Below are 24,513 nucleotides of genomic sequence, written 5' to 3'. Positions count from 1 at the left end.
GCGTCAGTTTACCTCATGGAGGACTTTACTCATACTAATAAGAATACCTCTCAAAAAACCCTCTTGACTTGGTCTTGTTGGAGGGAATTTACCTCAACTACATTCTACAAGGATATCTTAACGCAACCCCACTGAGCCGTGTATGCTGAATGTTACCACGCAGGCCACCGCTCCCCCATCCTTCCCTTCCCCTCCCTGACTCTTTTCTGTTCTTCCTGCCCCCCCTTTTCTTTACACTCTCTTGCCTTTATCTGTTCTTTAATTACACTTCTCAGTTTCTATGATAGACAACATGATGCCCGGTCCTTTTATAGGTGCTGCGCACCTTGTTCATAACCTCCAGAATGTTTGTTCCTTTGGCACTTCCGTTATTATTGTTTTACTGTATTGATTCCAAGCTGCTCTAGTGCTAATTGATCATCCTGCCCCCTGGTTTGTGGGATTGGGCATTGCATGTATGTTTGTTTGTGAATTCTACAGTACATGTTTGTTGTTTATCTCCAATAAACATTTATTAAACAAAAAACATGACAAAATGTGGACAATTTCAAGGGGGATACTTTTTTAAGCCACTGTATATTTGAATTTTAGTTTTGTATTTTATACACTATTCCAGATGCAAATTTGCATCTCAGACATGAGTGTCACTACAGCGTAAACAAACAGTGGCTGTATAGTCCTCACATGGATACTGACTACCAAAAGTAAAGGGAATGTCTCCAAGGTAAAAAGGGGATCTTCTTTAATCCCCCCAGACTTAAACTAGGTCTCTTTTCTCATAGGTCTTTGCTGTGTGGTCCACGGGGGAACCCTGTAAATGATTGGTACAAGAACTGCATCATAAGTGTTCGGGTTGTACAATGAATATGTTCATGTACCGTTTAAGGATATAGAAATAATTTATTTTTAAAGTGAGAGTAAACTCTCATGCATAATTTTTACCTATAGGTAATCCTATTACAAGGCTTACCTATAGGTACTGTAAATATCTCCTAAACATACACCGTACGTCAGTGACATCATTGGTGCATGCACTTTGAAGGAGTGGCCACGCGGCCGTTCCTTCAAAGTCCTGTGCTGCAAACAATGGGAGTGACGTCATTGCGGCTCTGGCCAGTGACACAGCCGGAGTCTGCGAACTCGGAAAGCAAGACCAGGTGAAGACTGAAGCCCAGTCAGCATGCACAGCTTTTCTCTCTTCATTAAGCCCAAGGGTACTTTCACAAGCCTAGCAATGCCCCTGATTTTATGCACATTCAATTCCCTGGTGTATTTGCCTGTGAAGTATTTCCTTTTTGTTATTCATTAACTTGAATTAATATAAATGTATTCACATGAGAGGCCTTCTTGCTTTACTTATAGAAAACCCTTATAGCATTTACAGATCGTAATGTATTCACTTTGTAGAACAATTGATATCACTGTCTAACAAATTTGTTAGGGCTATTTTATGGATGAAAACATGGGACCTTTCTTTTTATCATAAGAATGACTTGGAGTGCTTTTACAAGAAGCAGTTTCCTGAATTACTCACTTTACTTGCAGTAAATGGATCATTAATACCCACTGATTTGTGTATACACCTATTTAGACTTATCAAACTAAGTCACATCACTCAATATCATTTACAGTTCTCTCCAGAGAACAGAACAGAAGCTGAAGTCGCATTTACAAAAATTACAGAGAATGAAAGAAATGAGAGTGAGTACCCATGCAAGTAGCATATTAAAAGGGATCTAGCTCTGGCACTTTTTCATTTAAGCAATAGCACAGATGGAACCAAAATCTACTCATTAAACCCAATTATTACAGCCAGCAATACTAAGGAGGCCATAAATCAAATACCGATAGCAGAGTGTTCACTTTCTAAATGTTATTTTTTAGGGAGTCTGCTAGAAGTATGACATAACCAAGGGGAACAAATCAAACACAGTGACCATATTCATTAAGTTTATCTAATAACAGAGTGCATTTACCTAGGACAATCAATCAGAATTTTTGGTACTGAAGTAATATTACCAACAGATTCTACTTTTCTTGAGTATTTTGCTGATTGACATGTTCTAATAAATAAACCTAAAACATAATAGGATATATATATAATAGGATACCCACTAGGATTGCACCGATACCGGTGCAGATACTAGGCATTTAAGCGAGTATCGGTACTCGCGAAAATGCTCCAATACCCAAAATCGATACCAGAAGTGACGTCACCATAGGAGTGGAATGGCTCCTCATCCTCCTCCCCTCCAGCTGGCTGTATATCTGCTCCGTGTAATGTCTCCCAGACCCTGAATTGATCTCTCCTTCCCTAGGATTCTATCACTTGTCTCCCAAATATTTGGCTGTGCAGGGTTCTGTTCCACACTTGGCCCACTAGAAGGCGCACTGTGGTCGGCTCGGGTGTGACAGATGAGCGGTATAGGTACTCCGGACACTTATCAGTGTGTTTGAAATCTGCAGGATGACTATGAGGGTAACCTGATTCCTTCCTCCTAATCACAGGTGATCGCAAAGGTTTTATCTGGACACACAATGCAGTACAAAGGAACCTTTGTATCGCCCTTCCCAATCCTGCATCACAGGAGGCCTGTATCGGGAGACGCACCGGCACAGCCCCTCTGCTGCCTGCTGATCAGGAACAAGCATGCAGCAAGTGAAGTCACACCTGACCTGTACATGTATGTAGGTTCTCAGCATATCAGGCCTAGAGCCTTTTGTACAGAATAATCGCTGACGTTACAAGATAAGTGCCACTAAGAGGAGCTGATCATGCTGCCTGACCATCAGATCTTCACCCGAAGAGGAGACTCCTTTCCTCCACCAGCCCTGGCCTCTCCTCACCCACATCTCCCAATGACCCTCCCATCCCCATCCTCTTCCCCCCAGCGATTACAGCCTTTTCCATCCCAACTCTCTCACCCCACAATCCCTATTTCACACCACAATCCCCATTTCACCTCAACCTCCATTACCCTGCCCTCACTTACCCTTCTATTTGCCGCCTCCCACCCTGCCCTTACCCAACTCCTTAACCCCCCGACCTCCCAAACCACTCTTTCTAGGCAGTAGGTATTGGTAATTGGTATTGGCGAGTACTTGAAAAATAAGTATTGGTACTCTTAGTTAAAAAATGATATTTTCAATATTTACAAGTGCCCAAAAGATCAACCAGATACCTAGTGAGTTAAGGATTTCAAATTAAAATAAAGCTCAAGTCAAACATTTTTGTTCTTGTTTTTTGGTTTTGATTGACTAGAGCAGGGGTCTCCAAACTTTCTAAAGAAAGGGCTAGTTTACTGTTCTTCAGACTTTGAGGGGGCTGGACTGTGACTAGTGTCAGTAGAAAATGCCCTAGTGTCAGTAGGTGTAAACAATGCCCCATCACTTGCATTAGTGGGAGGAATAATGCCCCATTATTGGGATGAGGGGTGAAATAGTGCCCCATCATTGGTGTCAGTGGAAGGAATTGTGTTCCATCATTGGTGCCAGTGGAAGGAATAGTGCACCATTGTTGGTCTCAGTGGGAGAAAAAGGCCAGATAAAAGGCAAGCAAAGTGTTCCATCTGTCCCCTGGGCCACAGTTTGGAGACCAGTGAACTAGAGAAATAGGTGGAATTTTCTTTTGAATCTTTTACAGCTATATTTGCCCCTATTGGGAAAATGTTCTCTTACTTCTGGTCCTAGTAACAAAACAAACGGACACACAGACAGGGCGGCACAGTGGTGTAGTGGTTAGCACTCTCACCTAGCAGTAAGAAGGTCGCTGGTTCAATTCCCAACCATGACACTACCTGCCTGTAGTTTGCATGTTCTCCCTGTGCCTGCGTGGGTTTCCTCCGGGTACTCTGGTTTCCTCCCACAATCCAAAGACATGCAGGTAGGCCAATTGGCTTCTGGATTCTGTCCAAAATTGGCCCTAGTATATGAATGGGGACCTTGGATTCCTTGAGGATAGGGACCGATGTGGGTGTAGCAATGTACAGGGAAAGGGACAATTGTAGACACTCACTCAGGTTGAACTGGATGGACTGGTGTCTTTATTCAACCTAACTAACTATGAAACTATGAGACACCAGCAATAACACTGTTGCACTCGATTCCAGCTTTTTGCAATCTTTTTACTATGGAGGAAGCCTTGGAACAATTTTCTTGTCTACAGTTTATACTACATGAGCATAATCAATGAGCTATAGATACAATAATGCCATTAACCTTTTTAATGTGAAACTTTTGTTTTTTTTCTGCACAAATATTCAAATTCAGTTGCAAGAATTGCATTCAGATTCTGTGGTAATACTACATTTGCGTTGGCGCTCAGTGGTAATAAGGTGCCCAGAACTTGAAAGACACCTTCAGGTGGATGGATGTGCTACAATGATAACCAGGAATGTAACTCTAATGCCACGTACACAAGATTGGAATTATGGTCAGAAAAAGCTCTGATGGTTTTCCCGACGGAATTTCTCTCAAGCCTACACACGGTCACACCAAATTCCAGCCATCAAGAATGCGGAGGCGACGAGCCAAGAAAAAATAAAGTTCAATGCTTCCGAGCATGCGTCGAATTGTTTCCATGCATGTGTAGGAATTTTGTATGTAGGAATTGCTACAGGCGATCAAAATTTCCGATAGAAACTTTTTCCGTCTATAAAATTGAGAACATGCTCTCAAATTTTTGCTAGCGGGAATTCGGCCAGCTAAATTCTGATAGAGCATACACACGGTTGCATTTTCCGATGAAATGCTTTCATCGGTCTTTTGCTGGCCGAAATTTCGATCCCGGCATAAAAGTACCATCTGGTGGATATATATCTGTCACAGCCACTGCCAGCAGTGGAGTCCATAGGGACTTCTTTCAAAACCCCTGTTGTGAAACCCTGCCCTATAGTAACTGACTCAAAGCTAAACTTTGTGTGCATAGTATACAATATGCACATAACAACGTAGAATGGGTGGACTAATTATAGAAGATTTGAAGAGAATATCCATTCACTTTTGGAGCTCCTGAATCAAATGAAGTAGTAATGTATGATGTGCATAGATTACCTACTAGAAGAAATAACTGCAAAAATGTATGTGCCAACTCAAATTTTTTGGAGACCCTGGATAATTGGCTCCTAAGATTAAAGTGTATGTAAACAAAAACATCCTGTATTTGCTACCGATTGGTCTGTTAAATATACCATTGGAAGTAATATATAAGGGTATCTCTGCGCCAGCCAATTAGATGGGTGAGGGGAAATATTGCTGCATGCACTGAGAAGGGTTACTCAAACCCAAAAAAAAATATTTGAATGGGGTAGTGTTGCGCAATATAAGAAAGGGAAAGGGAGGCAAGAAAGATGAGAAATGATTAAATGAAAGAAGTGGGGGGAGAGGGGGGACCGTGTATAGAAGTAAAAGATTGAGGCTATTTCATATCAATGTGATACAATCCCGTGAGTGTACTATTACAGTATTCAAATAACACGCTATCTGTATATATAGACGCCTTCTGGTGCAAAAATGCTTAACTTAATTTGATGCAAAATATATCAATGAATATTCATATAAAACTATCTAAACAAAGTAAAAAACTTTAACAACTTAACAAAAATTTAAATATAGGCTACTGCCATATAAAGTGCAATAATGTGATGATCCAAAAAAATATGCAAGTGCAAGTGCCAAGTACAAATAATGTCCGTGCAAACACTGCAAGCAATGTGCAAACTTCGCAATAAATGCAATACTAAAAGAGTCCGTGCAATCAATATAAGAAAATTGTGCAGACTTCAAATGCCCAAAGATATCCCAGATAAAGTGCTAGCGCTTCTACCCTGTTTCCCTGAAAATAAGACCTAGCGTGATTGTCGGTGATGGCTGCAATATAAGCCCTACCCCCCAAATAAGCCCTAGTTAGGCCTTATTTTCAGGGTAGTGCTTATTTTCAGGGGAAACAGGGTAGGGCTTATTTGGGGGGTAGGGCTTATAATGCAGCCATCACAGACAATCATGCTAGGTCTTATTTTCGGGGAAACAGGGTAAGGTAGTGCAGTAATAGAGATGATTCTCTTTTCCTTTTCTCCGTTCGTTAAGTAGATGGGTGTCCCCTTACCTTACTGCTGTAAGGTTACAGCATAAAAATAGGTTTTGGAACCGTTGTGTGTCCCCAAGCAGGGTGTCCCCAGGATGGTTTCACTAGTATCTGGTCATCTTTAGATACACTTGTAACGTATATGCAGTCTCTCTTTTCTCATCAATGCAGTAGATGTACATTTAAAAACAAATAACTAAGCAAAGAACAGGGACGAGTGGCGAGCTCGTATACGGCACTTCCGGTATCTCGTTTTGCGACGCGTGTTTGTCAGAGTCACGCGACATCCATCTCCCCCCTTCACCCCCCCCTTCTTTAATTTCACCACTTTCTCCTCTTTCTTGCCCCTCTTTCCCTTTCTTATATTGCGCAGCACTACCCCATTCAAATATACCATTGGAAGTGTTTTGTTAAATCTACAAGCAACAAAATATCCACTGGTCAGGTTATAAATTCAGATACAGAACGAAAAAATTCCCAGCTCTTGAGCAGGTCTTCCTTCACCTTCTTAGAGCCCATTCACACAGGGGCAACACGACTTGTAGGCGACTTGATCAGGCTACTTGGACACGACTTGACAGCGGCGACTTGGGACGACTTCAAAACGACTTGTGATGACTTCAAGCGCGACTTGGGACGACTTACAAGTCGCCCCAGGCCAGGCGACTTTTGCCGCGGCCAAGCAGAGAATGAGCTCAAGGGGAAACTCCACGGCAAATTTCTGAAAAAAATTTGGCGTGGGTTCCCCCTCCGAGAGCATACCAGGTCCTTAGGTCTGGTATGGATTCCAAGGGGAACCCCCTACGCCGAAAAAACGGCGTGGGGGTCCCCCCCAGATCCACACCAGACCCTTATCCGAGCACGCTACCCGGCCGGCTAGGAAAGGGGGTGGGGACGAGCGGGCGGCCCCCCCCCCTCCTGAGCCGTACCAGGCCACGTGCCCTCAACATGGGGGGTGCCTTGGGGGAGGGGGGCGTGCGGCCCCCCCCACCCCAAAGCACCTTGTCCCCATGTTGATGAGGACAAGGGCCTCTTCCCGACAACCCTGGCCGTTGGTTGTCGGGGTCTGCGGGCGGGGGGCTTATCGGAATCCGGGAGCCCCCTTTAATAAGGGGGCCCCCGGATACCGGCCCCCCACCCTATGTGAATGAGTATGGGGTACAATGTACCCCTACCCATTCACCTGTGAAATAAAGTACAATAAAACACACAACACAGAGAAAAAGTATTTTATTGCACAGCCGGGGGTCTTCCGTCTTCGGGGGTCTTCTCGCCGGACTCCTCCGCTATGTGTGTGTAGCTCTTTTGCCAGCGGAGGAGTCCGGCTTTCTTCCTCCCCGCCGCCGGCCTCTTCTCCCGACTTCGGGGGTCTTGTCCCCCTCTTCGGTTCTTCTGCCGGGCCACCGCGCCTGGTCCGGTGGCCCGGTCTTCTGTCGCCGTCTTCCGTTCTTCTGTCGCCGCCTTCGGTTCTTCTGCCGGGCCACCGCGCCTTCTTATAGCTCTTTTACAGGCGGTGGCCCGGTCTTCCGTCGCCGCCGCCGCCGCCTTCCGTTCTTCTCCTTCTTCTTCTCCTGGAGATGTTGACTCGACGAGCTCTCCGGCCACAATGCCAGGGACGCGCTCCGCTGCCTCTTATATAGGGACAATGGGGCGGTGTCACATGGGTTGATGTCACATGGGTTGGTCACATGGGTTGATGTCACATGGTAAGGGGGCGGGGTCACCATGTGACATCAACCCATGTGACCAACCCATGTGACATCAACCCATGTGACACCGCCCCATTGTCCCTATATAAGAGGCAGCGGAGCGCGTCCCTGGCATTGTGGCCGGAGAGCTCGTCGAGTCAACATCTCCAGGAGAAGAAGAAGGAGAAGAACGGAAGGCGGCGGCGGCGGCGGCGGCGACGGAAGACCGGGCCACCGCCTGTAAAAGAGCTATAAGAAGGCGCGGTGGCCCGGCAGAAGAACCGAAGGCGGCGACAGAAGAACGGAAGACGGCGACAGAAGACCGGGCCACCGGACCAGGCGCGGTGGCCCGGCAGAAGAACCGAAGAGGGGGACAAGACCCCCGAAGTCGGGAGAAGAGGCCGGCGGCGGGGAGGAAGAAAGCCGGACTCCTCCGCTGGCAAAAGAGCTACACACACATAGCGGAGGAGTCCGGCGAGAAGACCCCCGAAGACGGAAGACCCCCGGCTGTGCAATAAAATACTTTTTCTCTGTGTTGTGTGTTTTATTGTACTTTATTTCACAGGTGAATGGGTAGGGGTACATTGTACCCCATACTCATTCACATAGGGTGGGGGGCCGGTATCCGGGGGCCCCCTTATTAAAGGGGGCTCCCGGATTCCGATAAGCCCCCCGCCCGCAGACCCCGACAACCAACGGCCAGGGTTGTCGGGAAGAGGCCCTTGTCCTCATCAACATGGGGACAAGGTGCTTTGGGGTGGGGGGGCCGCACGCCCCCCCTCCCCCAAGGCACCCCCCCATGTTGAGGGCACGCGGCCTGGTACGGCTCAGGAGGGGGGGGGCCGCCCGCTCGTCCCCACCCCCTTTCCTGGCCGGCCGGGTAGCGTGCTCGGATAAGGGTCTGGTGTGGATCTGGGGGGGACCCCCACGCTGTTTTTTCGGCGTAGGGGGTTCCCCTTGGAATCCATACCAGACCTAAGGGCCTGGTATGCTCTCGGAGGGGGAACCCACGCCAAATTTTTTTCAGAAATTTGCCGTGGAGTTCCCTCTTGAGAGCTGATAATTCTGTCAAAGTCGCCTCCGTATAGACAGAGATCCGACTTGGAGGCGACCTCCATTGAAATCAATGGGTACCGGTCGCCTACAAGTCGGATAGAAGTAGTACAGGAACCTTTTTTGAAGTCGGAGCGACTTCAGTAGTGTGCATTAACACGGCTCTCATTCACTTACATTGATTTTTAAATGTTGTCCGACCTGAGGCGACCTGAGGCGACTAGGGGCGACCTGAAGTCGGATCAGGAGTTGCCCCTGTGTGAATGGGCTCTTACTCTATGTACAGCTGAAAACAAAGGGAAAGTCTCTCCTGTTGGGTTGCACCTTGAGCACCTAGAACCTAGATAAAAGTTCTTTGAGGCTGTGCATTGCTGCTCTCCGACACTCCCACTGGGTGATGGATATACACTGCAACAATACAAGAGGAAGAGAGCGCACAATGCAATACAGTTTATTGATATAACAATACAAGTATACCACCAAGAATTGCCACAATGCTTGTTTTATCTGGAATCTTGTGAGTCAATTCTTTGTGGCATATTTGTATTGTTTTATCAATAAACTGTATTACACTAGGACGGCCGTGCGCTCTCTATCTCTTGTATTGTTGCATGTTATAAATTCAGAGCTATCCTGTCATCTTAAAACATCAGTTCACCTTTAATGTCAATAAAAACATACATACCCTATGAATTACAGCTTTGACTGTACATTAAAATACTGTCCTGTTTTTAACCACTTGCCTACCGGGCACTGTTACCCCCTTCCTGACAGGGCAAATTTTCAGCTTTCAGTGATGTTGCACTTTGAATAAAATTAAAATAAATAAATAATAAAATTTGAATAAAATTGCGTGATAATCTAACACTGTACCCAAACATTTTTTCTTTTTTTTTGAGACAGATAGAGCTTTCTTTTGGCGGTATTTAATCACAACTGGGTTTTTTAGTTTTTGTTAAGCAAACAAAAAAAGACTGAAAATAAGAGGTTAAAAAATGAACTTCTTCTTATAAAAGACAGATAAAAGAGGGTGGGACTTTACATTAAGTACGTGAGGGACAGGATAATCTATTAATTTATAGTAATGAACATATCTATGATATAGTATATATTTTATTCTATTTTGTAGCACATTAATTCATAGGTAACTATTTCATTATTCAATAAAGCTTAATTAATATATATATATATATATATATATATATATATATATATATATATATACACACATACATACATATACACACACACACACACACACACACACAAAGTAGATACCTGCATAGTTGGAAACTACTCAAATCCCTAACATTTAAGAGGAATGAGAAAATATACAAAAATTAAAACTTTATTTTACATGGATAATGCACAATTTTGGACAGTTCATATAGATAGGTAAACACATGATGAATAGTAATGGAACCCAAGGTATATAGACTGGAAATAATTGATACAGTAGAAAATATACTGATATGACACATAATTGGAACACAACATCTGTTGGCTCATATCGTGTCTCGCGGCTTATTGTCGCTCGTCAGGAGCAAGCATGTATTGTGTCTCTGCAATGACACAGATACATTTCTGATTGATCCAGTATATTCACACATTATCAAACAAAAACAAGGGGTCAGAGCCCCAACTGGTACTTACAGGGAATCCATGTGTTGATGGCATGGCAGTAAGGGCCATGCGTCTCCCCATAAATAGGGAACCTACCCCTTTGTAAGCCGAGAGACAGTTTTCCACAACGGACAGCCCCCACAGGCCCCACCCAGGACAGACAGGCATCAGGCAGTGACAGATGTGTAGACATTATGTCAGTGACGAACTGTAACTATAAAATGGTGAATGTTCAACCAAGGATGCGTTGCATCTCCTGTCAAAATAGTAAAAAGTGGTGTAGGAGAAAGACAAAATGTGACAAATTAAACTTAAATCAAGCATGACCAATAAAAACACAAGTGAGGGAAGTCCTATAAAAGAAAGGGAGAGGGACCCCCAACAGAGACAAGAAGATAGGAGGATTGGTGAAGGATGGGGCAAAGAACGTGAGGAAACCAGGGTTGTTACCTGCTATCCAGGCTGAGAAACATGTGATGTGTGTTGTCCTGTGAAGTGAGAACTAGCCAAATGCCTGAACCGCCCATGGATGGTGCATATATATGAGCGCCACCGCTGGAAGACTCCGTCAACGTCATGCACGTGAGCACTCAGGGTGGGGAGGTGCCTACACCAATGCGGAAGCACCACCTGGTAGTTTGGCACCAAAACCACCTCCCGTGCCGCTCATAGCTGGATACTCACCGGCATAGCGGTGTCAGAAGGAGTGACGCCCTATGTCTAGCGCAAGAGGCGTGACATCGACACGCAGTACTTGCACACCCCCACCCCCCAGGCAAAGAGGGCTGGGCTCTGACCCCTTTTTTTTGTTTGATAATGTGTGAATACACTGGATCAATCAGAAATGTATCTATGTCATTGCAGAGACACAATACACGCTTGCTCCTGACAAGCATCAATAAGTCGCAAAACGCGCCAACATACGCCATGTTCCAATTATGTGTCATATCAGTATATTTTCTACTGTATAAATTATATCCAGTCTATATACTTGTCCTGAACCATGAAATCAGACTGAGACAGAAGTACAGTTAAATCGAATTTGTTTAATAATAAAAGTAAATAGAACAAAACATAGCCAGAGTTCAGGAACCAGAAAGGATAGTCAGACAAGCCAAACGTCAGGGAGCCAGAGATGAGCGTAATAAAACAGCAAGCAGGATCAGAAGGGATGTCAGCCAAGCAAGTCTTTTAAAAGGAATGCAGGGAAGCATCTCTGATGTTGACTAATGCGAAGGCAGAGATCCTCTGGGCTAGACGGCTTAAGTAGGCAGGACTGACGAACAGGATATCATAAACAGCTGAATAACTGTGGATAGATAGGAGCTGGCAATTAGCCGACAGCTGAGTGGCCAGCTCAGAGAAGGAAGGGCTGCTTCTAAAGAGGGCTACCCCTCTCTGACGAAAGGTCCCACTCGTAGCTAAGTGCTTGTTTGTGAGGTGCTGACGAATTCTCAAACCTGCAAAAAACACAGAGGATAGACTGCTATGGGTAACCCCAGCCCATACTCCCCTAATGGTTCTAGGGGAATTTACCTGGTATTCCCAGATGTCTTGGGTTAGTTAGGCAGACCCTGCAGGTGGTTTTCCCTGTCAGATTCTAGGAGTATTTGCAATCTTTTTCCCCTTTGTCGGTTAAGCTTTCAGACTTACAGTAATTCCCTTGGGGTTGTTGTCAGGGCTGGGCTCAGTCCTTCTCTGAGCTGACCACTCAGCTGTCGGCTAATTCCAGCTCCAATCTCTCCACAGTTAGCTGTTGATGATATCCTGCTCGTCAGTCCTGCCTAATTAAGCCTTCCAGTCCAGAGAAGCTCTGCCTTCGCCTTGGTCAACATCACAGAAACTCTCTCCTGCGATCCTGTTCAAGACTTGCTTTGCTGACATTCCTTCTGGCTTCAGATCCTGCTTGCTGTTCCACTACATTGATCCCTAATGTCTGGCTTGGCTGATTATGCCATTGAGTTCCGTACACTGACAGCATAGGTTGCATGGAACAATGAGGCCCTCATGGCTGCTTTTTCTCATGGTCTTTCGGATACCATCAAGGATGAGATAGCAGCCCGAGATATACCCACTGAGCTGGAGAAGTTGATCATGTTTGCCATCCTCATTGACTCCAGACTCAGAGAAAGACTCTTAAGGAGTGCTTACAGAAGCCTACTGTACGTTTGTCTCTGAGCTTCACAGTCCCGCCAAGCCTCCCGAGCCACCCATGTCTCCTGGTACTGAGTCAGTCAGTGAAGGTGAACCCTTGCACTTGGGTTTCATGCGTCTCTCTGCGGATGAGTAAACCTTTAGGCGGAGGGAGAGATTGTGCCTGGCAGGACATTTTTTAAAGTCTTGTCCTACCTGTCCAGGGATTGCCCGAACCTTGAAGTCTTGTCACGGTAAGACCTTAGGTGGCATTGTTTCATCCCCAGTTATCCAGAAGGATAAGCGCCTGGTTTCGGTCACCCTTTCTTTGGCTGAGTCATCCGTCAAGATACAGGCTCTAATCGACTCTGGGGCTGCAGGCCTGTTCATTGATGCTGCCTTTATATCGAAGCACTCAATTCCGCTGCAGCTGCGTGACACTCCACTTGCCATTGTGGCTCTTGAGGGGAGACCTCTACAGCCTGCCCATGTGACTCATGAGACTGTTCCATTGTCCATGGCCGTAGGGGCTATTCACCATGAGATAATCCAATTCCAAAATATTTCTTCACCTAAGTTTCCACTAGTTATTGCTTATCCTTGGTTAGAGGCACAACCCCTCTTTTGATTGGCTCCGTGCTGAGGTTCCTTCCTGGTCACCACATTGCAGCGAAACATGCTTCCAGAAGGTAGCCAAGGTCCTGTGCATCTCTTCACTCTCCTCCCTGCTGAAGGAGTACCGTGATTTTAGCGACGTCTTTGACAAAGGTCAAGCCAGTAGTTTGCCTCCATACCTGCTGTATGATTACGCAATTGACCTTCAACCCTGGTGCCATACCCCCTCGTGGCTGGGTTTACCCTTTGTCGGTCTTGGAGGAGTATGTCTCAGATGCACTTTCTCTAGGTTTCATCTGCAAATCCTCGTCTCGTGCTGGTTTCTTCTTTGTGAAGAAGAAGAGTGGTGAACTGAGACCTTGTATTGATTATAGGGGTCTCAATCGTTTCACGATTAAGAATGCCTATCCAATTCTGGTGATCACAGAATTATTTGACCGCCTCAAGGGAGCAACGGTTTTCACGAAGCTTGATTTGAGAGGAGCATACAATCTCATGAGGATTAAGGAGGGCGGTGAATGGAAAACTGCGTTTTAATACCAGATCAGGCCATTATGGGTACCTCATAATGACTTTTGGCCTTTGCAACGCCCCGGCAGTTTACCAGGAATTTATTAAGGATGTCCTCCGAGATTTGTTGCAGTTATGTGTGGTGGTTTATCTCAATGATATCCTCATGTTTTCTAAGTCCCTGGAGAGCCAACACACAGATGTCTGTCATGTGCTTCAGAAACTAAGAGAGAACAATCTCTACTGTAAATTTGAAAAGTTCCATCGTGAACAGATTAAGTTCCTGGGTTATGTCATTTCCACTGCTGGTTTTTCGATGGTCCCAGAGAAACTTTCGTCAGTTCTACAGTGGCCCCGACCCGTGGGTTTACGTCCTCTGCAGCATTTCCTGGGCTTTGCCAACTATTATCAGGAGTTTATTCGTAACTTCTCCTCTCTGGTCAAGCCCCTGACTGATATGACCAGAAAGTACGGTAACTCACAGAGATGGTCTCTGGAGGCCATTAAGGCCTTTGAGAGTCTCAAGGCTGCCTTTGTTTATGCTCCTGTGCTGGCACATCCTGATCCTATGTTACCTTTTATCCTTGAGGTTGATGCTTCTGAGACTGATATAGGCGCCCTTCTGTCTCAACGTCCTACCTCTGAGAGCGCTATGAATCCTTGTGACTACTTTTCCAAGAAATTGTCACCTGCAGAGTGCAATTACGAGATTGGTGACAGAGCTGCTGGCGATCATTTTAGCCCTGAAAGAATGGAGATATCTCCTCGAAGGTACCACTGTGCCGGTTCTCATTCTTACTGACCATAAGAATTATTTTCTGAGGCTAAACACCTCTCTCCCAGAAGGGCACAATGGGGTCTTTTCTAGTCAAGTTTCAATTACATTGTCTCATTCTTACCTGGTATTAAGAATGTAAGGGCTGACGCCTTGTCACAACAATTTTCCTCCACTTCGGTTCCGGTGATTCCTCCTGATTGTATTCTGGCTACGATTCGCACCAGTCTCACTTCTCCTTTGGATGACAAAATTCTTGCTGCTCAGGTCCATGTTCCTCCTGATAAATCTTGTGACCGCTGCTTTGTCCCAGAGAGTCTCCATACAGCCGTGGTCCAGGCTTACCGTTCTCCCAAGGCTGCTGGCCACCCAGGGAAGAATCAACTCTTTTGGGCCATTTCCCAACAATTCTGGTGGCCTAGTCTATGTGCTCATGTAACTGCCTTAATAGCTGCATGTTTCATGTGTGCTCAGAGTAAGTCTCCATGACACCTTCCAGTGGGACTCCTACAACCCATACCCAATAGAGAGAGGCCCTGGGCCCACCTGTCTATGGATTTAATTTCAACTTTCAACTCCCTGGGCAACACAGTTATCCTTATTGTGGTTGACCAGTTCTCAAAGATGTGCCATTTTATTCCACTTAAGCAGCAGTTGCCCACTTCTAAGGAACTGGCTTCCATTTTTGCTCGGGAGATCTTTCGCTTACATGGGCTACCCAAGGTGATTGTCTCGGACAGGGGTAGTCAAGTTTATGTCCCGGTTCTGGCTAGCCTTTTGTGAACAGTTGAGAATTCAGCTTGCTTTCTCCTCTGTGTATTACCCGCAGTCTAATGGGGCCACAAAATAAGCTAATCAGTCCTTGGAGCAATTTCTAAGTTGCAATATTTATGACCATCATAACAACTGGTCAGACCTATTACTGTGGGAAGAGTTTGCTCACAACAGTGCCTTGAATTCTGCTTCCCGATTGTCCCAGTTTATGGCGAATTATGGTTTCCAACCTTCCATGTTGCCTGACTCGTTTGCTCCGCAGATTATTTCTGTGTTAGAGGAGCATCTCCATGGTCTTCGTTCAACTTGGGCACAAGTCCAGGAGGCTTTGCGACATGATAATGATAGGTACAGACTTCATGCTAACTGCAGACGCCTGCCTGCGCCTTCCTACCAGGTTTGGGACAGGGCCTGGCTGTCATCTCGCAACCTCTGACTTTGTGTTCCTTCACTGAAGATCGCACCTCGGTTTATTGGGCCTTTCCCTGTTCTTCGCAGGATTAACCCAGTGGCTTACACATTAGACCTGCCTTCTAATATGAATATTTGAAATGTATTTCATGTCTCCTTATTAAAACCTTTGTTCTGCAACCACTTTACAACCTCGGTGCCACATCCTCACCTGGTACAGATTGAGAACCATGAGGCGTATGAAGTACAGTCCATTGTTGACTCCCATAGGTTCCATGGGCGCATACAGTATCTGGTGCATTGGAAAGGGTACGGTCCAGAGGAACGCTCTTGGGTCTCAGCATAGGACATACATGCCCCTATCCTCCATGATTTCCAAGGACATTTTCCCCTCAAGCCTGGTGGTCCTCTGAGGGGGAGGGGTCGTTGAGGAGGGGGTACTGTCAGGGCTGGGCTCAGCCCTTCCTTCTCTGAACTGTCGGCTAATTGCCAGCTCCTATCTCTCCACAGTTACTCAGCTGTTGATGATATCCTGCTCATCAGTCCTGCCTACTTAAGCTGTCCAGTCCAGAGAAGCTCTGCCTTCGCTTGGTCAACATCACAGAAACTCTCTCCTGCGATCCTGTTCAAGACTTGCTTTGCTGACATCCCTTCTGGCTCCAGATCCTGCTTACTGTTCCACTACATTGATCCCTGATTTCTGGCTTGGCTGACTATCTGTTCCGGTTACTGAACTTTGGCTATGTTTTGACTACGTTTGTTCTTTTTACTTTTATTATTAAACAAATGTGATTTAACTGTACTTCTGTCTTGGCCTGATTTCATGGTTTTTGACAGTTGTCTCCAACTCCTAAGGTCCTTGACCATTCCTCTTTAGATATTATACTACATAGCTCTTTATATTTATTATCTCATATGAGGGATGGATGTCCTATACACCCCCCTCCAATTTAAAAATTGGGCATTTTGTCATTCTCAGGGTGTGGACCTGTTTCCTGTTGTCCAGTTCTCCCTTAAAATTGTGAACCCTCCCTGTGTTTACTTTTGTTCACCATTGTCTGTCTGTTCTTCCTGTTCAGGTAGTTTATATATATGATTGTTGCCGATGGTTCCTGCTTCTACCTTAGATCTGTCAGTAGCTGTTGAAGATCCCGCAGTGAGACTGCTTTTGAGCATACCAACTGTTTCAAAACTCCTGAATTCCGGTGTCCAATTGCTCTGCAGCCGATGTAACGATGTCCTACCTCCTATGACACAAGGCACAATGATTCCTAGCATTGGATCAGAGTGCCGTCTATCAAAAGAGGTGGTCTAGGAGGCGGGACATCAGCAGCACCGCAATTCAGATCCAGCTCTGACACACAGCGGGACATGCATTACCAGGTACTGGGGAGGCTGTGTAGGACAGGAGTGACAGGAGGAGGAGGAGGGAGGGGAGACACTGAGGGGCGTGCCGCGATGAAACTGGCTGCATTGCAATTCAGATCCAGCTCTGACACAGAGCGTGACATGCATTACCAGGCAATGGGGAAGCTGTGTATGACAGGAGTGACAAGAGGAGAAGGAGGGGAGACTCTGAGGGGTGTGTCGGGATGAAACATGTGCGGCACCCGATGGTATGGCCCTGCCCCTTTTTTTCTGCGCCATTATTGGCAACATTTTGCTTTCAGCAAATTGACGAAAATGCCATTTTCGGCCGGTATGTTTCGGTGGCGGAAAATTTCAGTGCATCCCTACTAATATGTCTAACACAGTTCTAGTAGTTCAAAAAAGAAAACATTCAGAATGTGTATGAATAGACTAACTTTGCTCCATATATCCATGCATTTTAGGAGAGCATTTACAACCAGCTGTGAGATTTGGCAAAAATAATGTAAATTCACAAATGCAAAATCATACTGAAAATTTAATGTTTACAAAGCATTAAAACTAATGGTCCAAACACTGAAGTACTTTTGAAAATGTAAAACGTTAATTTTAAGGTGAATATGTGGTAGTAACGGCGCTCACCTACTATTAATTACACCTACTGCAGGCTCACCTGCTATTAATTACATTTTGTTTTTTCAAAGATCTGTGTGAATATGTGAAAAAAATATAAAAGGTGTAACTGAAAAGTGCCTACGTGACAATGTCTCTCAAAAAATGTCTCTCATAAAATAATATACAAAAATGAAAAGAAACCAATATTGTATGAGAAAAATCAAATGAATATTCTACATATATAAATCCCTAGCCCTATGCGTAGAGAAATAATTGTGAAAAGACCTACTTCACATATAAATGTTAAATTCACTTATTGCGATTTTGTAAAGGTGCAAATATGCTTTGGTGCTAAACATGCAAAAAAGTGCCTTATTAACAATGATGACAATAACTACTGTAAAAAAGTGTTGCATGCTACTTAAAGTGCCATAGTATATATATTTTCTATTTTTTTATTTTTCACATATTCACCTTATGGGTGAATTTATATGGTAGTGGCAGCCCCTTTTCTTACCACTAGGGTCCCAATTTGTTTTTTTTAGGTTGTTCACATTTGGTATAGTAATTCAACTTTATTTCACATTTAGGGTCCATAGCGCACCTACCTCCCCTTTTTTCTTATCGTTAATTTTAAGGTGCTACATTTTAATAACAATAGTTTAAAAATCAATATAAATTGACAATTTAATATTACAACTATTAAAATGTATCGCCTAATAAATTTCCCCTGCCACCCCTATCAAAGATAAAAGTACAAAAGTAGAACACTACTATCCATATGTTTTAGGAAAAAAGTAAAAAAAAAAAAAAAAAAGGTTTGCATACCGTACATAATATTCCACCATGTTTCACAATGATTGCTTTTGTTTACCCTACTATATTCCAGATGTAGAGATGATGAACACTAAAGCCCCATACACACTATCAGTTTTTCTGCTGAGTTTTTCCTTCAGATTTACCAAAACCATGTAGTAGAAGGGCCTGCCTGATTGCATACACATTGAAACTCCTAAGGTTTGACCTCATATTATATGGTTTTGGTAAATCTGAAGGAAAAACTCAGCAGAAAATCTGATAGTGTGTATGGGGCTTAACAGTTGATATCTAAAACACAGATCCAAGTGATACAATGGTGACCAACCTGATTTTATCTCCAAAAGCCGTAAACGGGGATCTTCAGGAGGATGCAAGCGTCTCTTCTTTCTCCAACACCTCGCTGGGTATGTATATAGTTGTCCTGGAGCCACACCTACCCAAAAAAAATAAAATATATATATATATATATTATATATGTATATATACACAGTATATACACACACAGAACAAAATAAACATTTTTTTCAAGGAGTATGTGAATGAAAGGAATGTTGACTTTGGCTGCTTTCTGTACTGTACTCCAAGATATGGAATTTACAGGTGAGTATTCCTAGACTCTGGGTTAAAGGCTAGTACTTTCAGGTGATAGGAAACTGGAAAGCTTGTTTGGACAAGCCTCCGGGGCATGCCCCTCCCCCCATACCCCTCCATGAGTCCTCAGTTTTGTAGCAATGCAAAGAAACCCAGGAATAGAAGAGAAGGTGGTCTGTATCCTCTACTGCACTCCCAAGATATGGAATTTACAGGTATGTCAAAATGTCTTTTAATTGTACAGTACAGAACACGGGCTAGGTATTTAAAGACCCTGGGATGTCCTCAAGTAATGAATGAGAAAGGTAGGCAACAAGGCAAACAAAACTGTGTCTAAAAGTTCAACAACAAGTCAACAGACCCAAGAACCGCTGCAAGAACCTTGTGGCCAAAAGTTGCATCCACAGAAGCTTGGAGCAGATCTGCATGGTAGAACTTTGAAATGCTGTGAACAAAGGACCAGGTGGCAGCCTTACAAATCTGGGCCACAGAGACTTGTTGCTGCAATTGCCAGGAAACACCCACCGACCTGGTCGAGTGATTGCAACAAAGTGCAGAAGGGGACTTGAGATCTTTGATTTTAGAGTGTAAGTTCTGATCATCTAGTGATGGTGGCCTTGGTAGCACAAATATGGAATCTATCTCCCTGATAGAAGCTATTCCTTTGTGGTAGGTACTGATGGCTCCGATTACATTCAGGCAGTGAAGAGCAATTTCCATTAGGGGCTTTGGAGTAGGACACAAAGATGTGTGTCTTCCCTGAGGTGGAAGACTGATATCAACCTAGGAGAAAAAGATGATCTTGCGCATAAGACTACCTTTATCCTTGTGCAGAATGAGGAATGGCTCCTTACTAGAGACACATCTGACAGGTTTGATAGCAACCAAGAAGACTACTTTTCAGGAAAAATCATCTAAGGGGATTTCCCTGATGGGTTCACAGGATTGTTTCTGCAGAGAACATCAGATTGAAGGCCCCAGGAAGCACAAAGTGTTGTAATGAAAGCCTGGACCAAGATAAACCTGGAATAAAATGTTTTGTCAAAAGAAAGCGAAGCCAGAGGTTTTCTAAAAAGACCAAAACCTGTCCATTTAGAGTTCTGACAAACAAGTTCTGGTCAAATCCTGTTGGTAGGAAGGCCAGAATGTGAGGCACCACAGAAAAAATTCTGGGATTGAAGTGAAATGCTCACAACAGGCAAAGAAGGAATTATAGAAGTGATTGTAGATCTTTTTGGAATGGCCTTTCCTTGCTTTTAGCAAAGTAGGCATGATAAACTCAGAGACCCCCCTTTCCTTTACAACCTGGGTTTCAACAGCCATGCTAGTGACAGAGAAGCAGGATGACACAGAGGACCCCGAGACAGCAGGTCTGGCCTGTAGTGAAGAAGCCATGGGTCGTCTCCTAGTAGTCCGAGCATGTCTGTGTACCATGTTCTACTGTGACAGTTTGATGCAATGGAAATAGCCATTTTTTCTCTTGCTACATTTTATGCAGCAGAAGTAGAGTTTGCACTGGAAGGAAGGCATAGATCAGCTTGAACTGAGACCAGGGGAATTATCAAGGTATCCAGTGCCAACGGTAGAGGATCTTTGGTCCTGACTACAAAACAGAGGTTTCTTATTGTTGAACCTGGAAGCCAGGATATCCATACGCAGGGTCCCCCATCTCTGACGTATTAGGTTGAAGCTATCAAGGTGAAGGGCCCATTTCCCTTGGTCCAATTTGTGACACCTGAGGTATTCCCCCTTTCAGTTGACCCATTCTATGATGTGGATAGCAGAGATCACTGGACAGTGTTCCTCCATCAATGAGATAATCTGGCGTGCTTACTTAAAGGCTGTATGACTCCTTGTGCCCTCTTGGTGTTCTGTGTGCAGAACAGGGGTCCAGTGATGTAGAGACATTCTTAATGCTCTGAATGCCAGAATGGCGATGGGGAGCTTGGCTTCCACCGATGACCATGTGCTGTAAACTGTGAGGGACTGGGAAAACCCCTCCCCTGTCTGAAGGACTGGCAACCATCTTTATTACTTTCCAGTGATAAGTAAGAAAAGATTTTATTTTTTTTCTGACAAGGTTGGATATCCACTAAGCTAGGAAATGCCTTGCTTGGCTGGACAGGAGCATGGGCAGGTCGGGATAAAGAGCCCACTTGTTCCAAGCCCACATGATGTTGTGTTGGAGTGGTTTCAAATGAACTTATGCCGCATACACACGACTGTTTTTTCCATCAAAATAAACTGACGGTTTTTCCAACTGAGTTCCGCTGAAACGGTCTTGACTACACATGATCATACCAAACTCCGACCGTCTAGAATGCCGTGACGTACAACACATATGATGGGACTAGAAAAAGGAAGTTCAATAGCCAGTGACCAATAGCTGCCCATGCGTCGTTTTTGGTCAGTCAAAACAGCATACAGACGAACGGTTTTCCCGATAGGAATTGATTCAGTCGGAAAGATTTAAAACATGTTCTATTTCTAGGTCCGTCATAATTTTCGGAAAAAAAAGTCAGATGAGGCATACACACAATCGGAATATCCGATGAAAAGATTCCATCTGACTTTTTCTGCCGGAAAGTCCGACAGTGTGTACACGGCATTAGACACATCGAACAGCTTAAAAGGAGGTTACTATGAGACCTTAAACTATCATGGACAATCTAACAGAGGGAGTGTTAGCTCTGGGAGAAGCAGTTCCTTCTCTGGAAGGAATATCTTTGCTTGGGATGTGTCTAGAATCAGCTTCAGACAAAGAAGGTTAAAAGTTGATCATCCAACCGAAAGATTGAAGCACCTGAATTGTCCTTTGGACATTTGTAGATACCTGGAAAGAAGAGGAGTCCTTCAGAACAAGGTCATCTAGTTAACCTGTGACCTGGATGCCCTGTGTTCTTGGAAGGGCAAGAAAAGGCACAAGGGCCTTTGTGAATACGCTGGGAGCAGAGGATAGGCCAAATGGCAGTGTTATAAACTGGAAGTGTTTGTTTCCTACTACTAAGTATAGAAAGTGCTGATGTGGTGGACAAACAGAAAAATACAGATAGGCATCTTGAACATCAATGGATTCCAAGTATTCCCCTTGTCTCAGAGAGGCAATAACTGACCTTGCGGATTCCATGTAAAATTGTGAAATTCAAAAGGTATTTTAGGTCCAGGACAGGACAAATACCCTTGCTGGGCTTGGTGAACAGGTATTTAATATAATTTGGTTGATCCGAGAGTGGAAACGTAGTTTTGAACTTTATTTTTAATCCATTTAAACCCACCTAAAAGGCGCATAGATCTTGGCTGTCTGTGACCCAAAAATAAGCAAGGGGTAACATGTGTCTCCCCACTTTTATGAGTTAAGGCACCCTTTCATTGGGAAAAGGGTTTTGGGGAAGCCTTGGTGGGCTTTGTGGTTCAAGTGTTATGTTGAAAGGTTTTGAAGTAGAAGCATAAAGCTCCTTGCACACTGGGGCAGTGTCGGCATTAGCGACGCTTTACCACTGTTATAGCGGCGATTTTGCAACGGTTTTCAGGCGGTAGGGCACTTTTAACCCCCAGGAAGACAAGATCTCGTTGTCCTCCCTTGTCAGAACAGCGATCTGCCTTGTTTACATATGTAGATCACCATTGTGCCTCTGTGGGGAACGATCGCGGATGGCCGGCGGACATCGCTGATTGGCTCCCCCTCTGGCCAACTGGCACTCCCGCCCACACGGGCTAGTGCACGAAACGGCTTATAGGTACGTCGATTCACACAGCTGTGCCACCTTCTCGCAGTACAACTGCAGCGAGCAGTCGGCAAGCAGTTAACAGACCTGGCTGTCTGGAAAAAGTGGCAATTAAAGGGTTGAGACAAATCATTTAAAGTGGAAAGAAACCCATTAATTTAACAATTTCAAACAACAGTTATATTCCTGGCACGTGCCTGGAATGTAACTGTCACATTGGTTGTACTCTCAACCAAACCATCCATCTCATGTTGAAAGTTTACAGCAACAGATTCCAAATGCAAATAGCACACTTGAAATTAACTCTGGACCTTTTATCTGCTCTTTGTAAATGGGATAATGAGGGAATAACACCTGGCCATGGAACAGCTGAGCAGCCAATTGTCCCATTACTTCTTGATCCCTTAAAAAGTGGGAGGCACATATACAAACTGTTGTAATTTCTACACCGTTCACTTGATTTGGATGTAAATACCCTCAAATTAAAGCTGAAAGTCTGCAGTTAAAGCACATCTTGTTTGTTTCATTTCAAATCCATCGTGATGGTGTATAGAGCCAAAAAGATTAGAATTGTGTCAATGTTCCAATATTTATGGACCTGACTGTATATTCCTTATAGATAACCACTATGTCAGTAGTTTAAAAAGGATGAGAGTGGGCGAGGCTCTTGTTCTGGGCGGGCGTCATATGACTTCCATCCATTTAAACAGGGCATACGCACTATTGTGTGCGCGCAGCCCTGTACCTTAGGTGGCGGTGCCTCATGGAGACACTGCTCACCATCGAGGGGGGTGGACAGCCATTGGGCATGCCTGTTTACCACGTGATCGGCCATGATGTCACGGCGATTACAGATGGTACCGCCCCACTTTGCACAGTGCATGCACGCGATGGCGAGCGAGCTGCACGTCGGTGGCGCCGTGTTCCCGAAACACTGCTTGTCACCAACACTGGTAAACAGCCATTAGCCGGCGGCTGTTTACCACATGATCGGCTGTGATCCTTTCACTGCCGATCACTAAATGTAAACATAGAGCGGTAACGAGATGTTACCAGATTCTCCTCCTCACACACAGATTGTGTGTGAGAAGGAGATTGCGGTAAAATCTCTTTACCGCTTACAGTGTACACCAACACACACTGATTGCCCCCACCCCAAATAAAGAGGACCTGTTACCACCCATCAAAGTACCCATCACAGTCCATCCGAGTACCCGTCACAGTCCATCTGAGTACCTGAGTACCTGCCACAGTCCAACTGAGTGCCTTTCACAGTCCATCTGAGTACCCAAGTACCTGTCACAGTCCATCATCACATCTTGTTACCGCTTACAGTGTAAACCAACACACACTGATTGCCCCCCCAATAAAGAGGACCTGGCATCACCCATCAAAGTAACTGTCACCGTTCATCCGAGTACCCGTCGCAGTCCATCCGAGTACCCGTCGCAGTCCATCCGAATACCCGTCGCAGTCCATCTACCAGAGTACCTGTCACAGTTAATTTGAGTACCCAAGTACCCGTCACAGTTCATCTGAGTACCCGAGTACCTGTCACAGTTCATCCGATTACCTGTCACAGTTTATCTGAGTACCCAAGTACCTGTCACAGTTCATCTGAGTACCCGAGTACCCGAGTACCTGTCACAGTTCATTTGAGTACCGGGTTGTACCTGTCACAGTACATTTGAGTACCTGAGTACCCGTCACAGTCCATCTGAGTACCCGTCA

At 44.8% G+C, this 24,513-nt stretch overlaps 1 protein-coding gene across 8 annotated transcripts in view; it reads right to left on the bottom strand.

The window, feature by feature from the left end:
- The window catches only part of DPF3 (double PHD fingers 3), a 717,329-nt gene that overhangs the window by 422,060 nt on the left and 270,756 nt on the right, over positions 1 to 24,513 (bottom strand). For all 8 annotated transcript variants that reach the window (XR_013264877.1, XM_077464591.1, XM_077464592.1 and 5 more), the window contains exon 4: positions 18,792 to 18,899. Coding sequence is in view for 7 of the 8 variants with exons in the window: in XM_077464591.1 (XP_077320717.1) it covers positions 18,792 to 18,899 (108 nt within the window). In the remaining variant the exon portion in view is untranslated. The remainder of the gene's footprint in view (positions 1 to 18,791; positions 18,900 to 24,513) is intronic.

This window comes from Lithobates pipiens, unplaced genomic scaffold (genome assembly GCF_037356315.1).
Source record: "Lithobates pipiens isolate NorthernLeopardFrog02 unplaced genomic scaffold, aLitPip1_a1.2 Scaffold_30, whole genome shotgun sequence".
NCBI lineage: Eukaryota > Metazoa > Chordata > Amphibia > Anura > Ranidae > Lithobates > Lithobates pipiens.
This window is presented reverse-complemented; position numbering and strand designations above follow the sequence as displayed.